Source organism: Chiloscyllium plagiosum, chromosome 9 (assembly GCF_004010195.1).
Source record: "Chiloscyllium plagiosum isolate BGI_BamShark_2017 chromosome 9, ASM401019v2, whole genome shotgun sequence".
NCBI classification, from domain to species: domain Eukaryota; kingdom Metazoa; phylum Chordata; class Chondrichthyes; order Orectolobiformes; family Hemiscylliidae; genus Chiloscyllium; species Chiloscyllium plagiosum.
This window is the reverse complement of record NC_057718.1, coordinates 39,850,526-39,856,374: the sequence shown is the minus strand read 5'-3', so window position 1 is coordinate 39,856,374 and position 5,849 is coordinate 39,850,526. Positions and strand designations below refer to the sequence as shown.

The following is a 5,849-nucleotide window of genomic DNA, read 5'->3' as shown; positions in this document are numbered from 1 at the left end:
TTGTTGCACGGTGTCCGTTCATCAGTTTTTGTGTCATCTGCATGGTCTCATCAATTTACCATGCCTCGAGGCATCCTTGCCTGCAGCGTATGAGGTAGTCAACAGTGGCTGAGTTACATGAATATTTGCTGTGTACATGGTGGGTAGTGTTCCCACATGTGATGGTAGTATCTATGTCGATGATCTGGTGTGTTTTACAGAGTTTGCTGTGGCAGGGTTGTGTGGTGTTGTGGTTGATGTTGCTCTGAAGGCTGGGTAGTTTGTTGTGCCTCAGAAGACAGATACAGGACATGACCGATAGAATACCCTTTGTCGTCCTGTACTCCCTGTGTAATGGACTAGGCTAGATCACTCAAAGCATTCTTAAGCAGGAAGCCCAGAGCAAATGTTTGCAATTTGTTTCGGTAAGTTTACAGTGAAAATTACCCGGAGTAAGTTAGCCAGGTTGTCTACTAGATTTTAAAACAAACAAGAATTTATTCACAAAATTACACAATGAAACACAAAGAATAGAATAAAGAACTCCTACAAAACTCAGCCTATACAAACTAGACTTAATTATGCAGTTCGGAATATATACAACAGTCCCAATAAGCAAACTCCTTTTAAAAACCAGTATAAATGGAACATATGCTTACAGGTTGAAGTTGAAGGGCAGAAAGGGAGAGAAGGAGAGTTTCCACACAGCTCACTGTTGAACTTCCAACCAGTTCAGGACTAAACTAAAATTGCTCAGTGAAAGCGCTGACCACTCCCCTTTCATTGTACAGGTCACTTCTAAAACATGACCACTTTGGCCTGAAGTCTCATCTGGTTACATATAAACAAAAGGCTTCTCAAAATCCTTTTCATTTCTGTCCCAAACCAGATTGATTGGAGCCTGGCCTGGTTTATTACCCCTCTGAAAAAAATCAAGGACAGAGTATCCTTTTGCCAAGGAACAGCTTTTAGAAAAAAAAATGGACTAGCTTTGAGACACCCGGAGCAGCGAAACTACTCCATGTTCTTTGTATTCTTCAACATGTCATTGGTGATGACAAATATCTTGCCAACACCATTCATATGCAGCAACTTCTCACCTTCAAACAACTGTCAAACCGTGGATAGACCATCGTTTGCAGAAAACAACGTTAATTTGTTTGTACGGTTTTGGATTACTGTCGACACACCACTCACACCATTTGTGTGATCTTTTGATCTCTTTGCCTATAAATTCTATGCCAGTGTGCTTTTCTTCACATCACCTGACGAAGGGGCAGCGCTCCAAAAGCTTGAGATTTCAAATGAACCTGTTGGACTATAAATTGGTGTAGTGTGATTACTGATCCGATTATTGCTGAATAAATGAAGATGTAACTATATTGACTCCTTCCATTTATGGGATTATGATTAGCTCAATTGAATTTCAGTTTGTTTTCTATATGAGATATTCAAAGACAATTTTTTACTTTGTCATTGTAACCATACTTTTACCACCAAAATCTGTAAATATTTCATAGTTCCCACTGTCAGAAACAGGCTTGTGATACAAATGATCAACTTTCCTTCATTGTAAGGAAGGCCACCTCACTAGCGGGTTTCATTTCCTTCTTCTAAAGGTCAGATGCTGCTAAGAAATCGAGCTACTGATGACTTGTGGTTGGACCTGCTACTTCCTTCTGGTTATGTTACTCTTGTTGGCCTATAGGAACTCCATCAATATTGAAAAAAGTGTAAAATTGATAGCGTAATTATGATATCTGAGCAACTGTTCCTGCCCCTAAAGTTCCATGCAATCAGTGATGTTGAGTCCCCTAAGTTGCAATGCATTACCACAAAAGTGTGTGTTTCTGCAGTGAACACAGTTGCAGAGTGCTACAGGTTTGCCTTGTGTTCAGAAGGATACAGCACTAAGTTTCGCCTCCCAGCAAGGCCTGTTTACCAGGCAGCGTGTGACAATGATCGATGGCTTGGGTCTGCCACTGTTATCACATTTACTCAAGCTGACCTACAACAGGGCAGAACCAGCTGGATAAGGAGTAGTGTTAATAGTTTAAACAAGAAGCAGCCCACAGCATGAGGTACATTTTACTCTTGATAAAATAAAATCTGGCAAACTGTTGGAGGCTCATTGTACCTGTAATAAAATATTTTCAGTTTCCCTTTTTGTGCTAAAGTACAAAATATGATACAGTTATGGGCCCCATTAACATTTCAAATGCCCTGTTTTAACCAACTCCAATCCAAGATTCATATCTTTTAAACAAAATACAAATACTATTTTATATAGAACAATTAAACAAAGCAAATATGATTAAGTGAACTCTATAATTTATGTTCAGAGATGTTAGGCCCTTAGGTTGACTTATCAGTTCAACCAAGATTTCTCTTGTAAACTACAATACCTTTAAAGCTAATCCTTTGGGGAACAATCATAATTTGACCTACTACTCCTCCTCCTAAGTTCTGTATTCCAATGAGAAATTTCTGTGTGTCAGTGTGTATATGTACAAATGGAACCTCATCAAAACTGAATCACTGACTGGAAAATTTCAGTGGAACATGTTAAGGTAATTTACAGTGATAAATATTGACAAATATGATAAAAAATATGACAATGGAAAAACATTCACAAGTAGATTAATAAAACACATACTTTTTTTACTTTGTACTCACCTTGTCTTATTCTCTGCCTTATCAGCATGTATCACACATACTGAAAGTGTAATTACACCAAGCAAAGGACACAGAAAGAGGGGAACTACTTCAAATGTTTTTTTACTGAGAGCTGCTTTTTTCCCCACAGAGCCTTCTAAACTCAATTTATGTTGCAGAGCATATATCTGACTCTCACACAGGTCATTGTCATTGAATACCAACTTAAGAATGAGGCCTTTCTTCTGCTCTTGCTGTTAGGAACAATTCTAGGAGTGATTTATTCGGAAGTCATTGCATTTGGTAATCTGGTCCAAAACTGGTAGCACTTTTATTGCAACAAAGCAAGAGTAGCTTCACTGATGGGCGGGTCAGGTTGTTTGACTTGTGACAATGGAGATCTCTTTTATCATGTATTACAGAAACAAAGAATGATCGCACAGAAGAATCCATTCAGCCTTCAACCCATTGGGCATGTGCTGGCTATTTAGTAGAGCTATTCAATTCATCTCATTTCTCTGCTGTTTCTCCAAAGCCTGTGCATTTATTTTTCTGCAAGTATTTATTCAATTCTCTTTTTGAAAATTACCATTGAATCTGCTTCCACTGCACTTTTTAGGCATGAATTCCAGTTCACAAGAATCTGTCCTGTTCAAAAACATAATTATTTTGTTTTCCCTTGGTTATTTTTCCAACCGCTTTAAACCTGTGTCCTCTAGTTACTCACTCTTCTGCCAATGGAAACAGTTTCTTCTCTTTCAAATATCTCGTTTTAATCTCTCTGCTCCAAGTAGAACAATTCCTAACTTCTTTGGCCTTTTAAAAATCAGAATTCTTCATCCTTGGTATTATTTCAGCTTTTGTATTTTAGATTCCTTACGATATTAAGACCATGTAGAAGATAAGGTCCATTGCAGAGCTAGCGTTTCCAGTGCTGTATTGACCGTCATGCCTGGGGGATGGAAGTCGCACTATTGATTATGTAACAATGTGTGATCTACAAATCTGGAAGTAAAAGATTTGTAAGAAAAATGAAAGGAAATGTCTTGGAAATGTAGTGAATTGACGTGTGTTTGATTTTTGTGACAAAATCTGTATTTAATCAACTTCGAAGTCCACAGATTAATTGGTTGACTTATTTTTTTCACAAACTCCTGAGACCAGCTATATTTCTTAATATTGGTCTGTTTGAAAGCTTTCAGGGCTAATCAACGATGGCTCGCACACCAGTTATGAGATACTCAATGTTCATGCTGACAACCACATTGAACTCTATATTTTTAGTCATCTCAGACTGCTGCATATCAGGTCATTTCCAGCACTGCTCTTCCACTCCGTTATTAAATGTCTGTGTAAACCTTCACTGTGTGGTTAGTGTAAAAGTCTGAGAGGCAGAAAGAGAGAGTTGAAAATTAAATGAGCATCTTTCCAGATCGCCAAGTTTTGAATTAAATTTTTTCCTTTTTTTAAAGGAAGGTCACAATCGCTCATCACACACTCACCACTTAGACTTAATACTTTGCTTGTTTGTATTTAGGTTGTAGCTGAAATGTCAGTTTACATGTTTTTCAAATGTTTAGGCTGCAGAATTTCAACCTTGGGTTTTGCTGTGTTATCTGTAGAATGTGCTTTTGGTACACCCTATAGCACAATAATAATGCATGCAATTTACAAACTAAAGATCAAAATGTGATTTATGAAATTTTTTAGTAAAATTATAACAGCAAGCCAAAATCAAAGAAGCTAATCGTATGTCATTCAGTTTGTAAAGAACCTATGACTGTACATGTAAAGTAACAATGATATTCCTTGCTGGCTATAGTAGTATCTGTTTAATATTAGAACATGACCTTTAGCACATGGCATTGGGCATCTTGAAAAGGTGACTTCAGCAAAATTCAATTTGAAGGTGCCCATTAAAGTATTATGCTTCAAGGGCTATCTATTTATGAATACGTACTTCTACCATCCTCATACATTATTCTCGTGAAACATGTCATCCTGCAAGGAAATGCTTTTTAGAAGCTAGAGTTAAATGCAAGGTGCTATATATGAGTGGTTGGCAAGGACACCAAAAGGTTGTTTTTATGTATTAAAAAAAGCTATTGTATTTGCTATTCACTATAGGATTTCACAAGTGAATCACTCTGATAGAACTTCAGTTGTCTATTTTTCATGTCCATGCCCATGTGAAGGATTGCAAGTCTCAATGGAATACATTTGTGGCATGCTTATTCATTGAAAGATCTGTTTAATTGAAGCTTGCTTTCTTTCAATGTTGCTATTTTAATGCAGGTGCCAACCAAAGCACTGCATCCAGTTGCCAAGCCAGTGTGCATTATATAAATATACACTGCTTTTTCATGTAATTCATATATTTTATGGGTAAAATAATATATATCCTACAAATTGCTGAAATATATTAACTGTTTTGCAAAAGAAAATTGTTGACAGTTTATGCAACCATATTGCAATAATTCTTTCAGTAGGCAAAACAGTCTTTTATTTTGACAGGGGTATCCTGAAAGGTTAGCATTTCTGACCTTTGTAAAACCTAACTCCTTACAAATGATAATACCTCATGCATTACTCTTTTTAGTGAAGTAGATCGTTCTCAAATCAGATATTTTTTATAAGTACCTTAGTTTGGATTTGACCGGAAACACCATAATTGGCAAGTTATGAGACTTAATTCATGCATCATGCACAATCACACTTTTCAGAATTACTCCATATACACTGTACTTGTGTGAAAACTGAGGTGTTTAGACGTGATCTGTAAGCAAGAGTTAAATATATTTTTGAAGGGTGACGTCCATGCATGTTTAAAGGATAATTGTTCTTGTAAAACCTGAAATATTTACCAATTACCAGGAGGTTAAGCAGCTATAGCTATAATCTGGATTTCTTCTCGGGTATCGCAAGGGCAAACCACAATCAATCACCGTATTCCACTATTGAATCAACGAGTAAAGGTTTATCTTGCACTTTGATTTATGTTTGTTGTAGTGCCATGCTTTCTCATTTCACTAACTGTTCACAGTGGTACATTAACTGATGGAGGAGAAAGTGAGGACTGCAGATGCTGGAGATCAGAGCTGAAAATGTGTTGCTGGAAAAGTGCAGCAGATCAGGCAGCATCCGCCACAAATTCACCTGCACCTCCACACACATAATTTACTGCATCTGCTGCACCCAATGTGGCCTCCTCTATA

General features: G+C 37.2%; 1 protein-coding gene across 8 annotated transcripts in view; it reads left to right on the top strand.

Moving 5' to 3' along the window:
- The window catches only part of mark1 (MAP/microtubule affinity-regulating kinase 1), a 214,747-nt gene that overhangs the window by 52,824 nt on the left and 156,074 nt on the right, over nt 1-5,849 (top strand). The window contains exon 4 of one of the 8 annotated variants that reach the window (XM_043695771.1): nt 3,057-3,140. The exons of the other annotated variants lie outside the window; for them this stretch is intronic. Within the exon in view, the coding sequence (XP_043551706.1) occupies nt 3,057-3,125 (69 nt within the window). The 3' untranslated portion in view covers nt 3,126-3,140. Of the gene's footprint in view, nt 1-3,056; nt 3,141-5,849 lie in introns of those variants that run through there. 8 annotated transcript variants of the gene reach the window in all.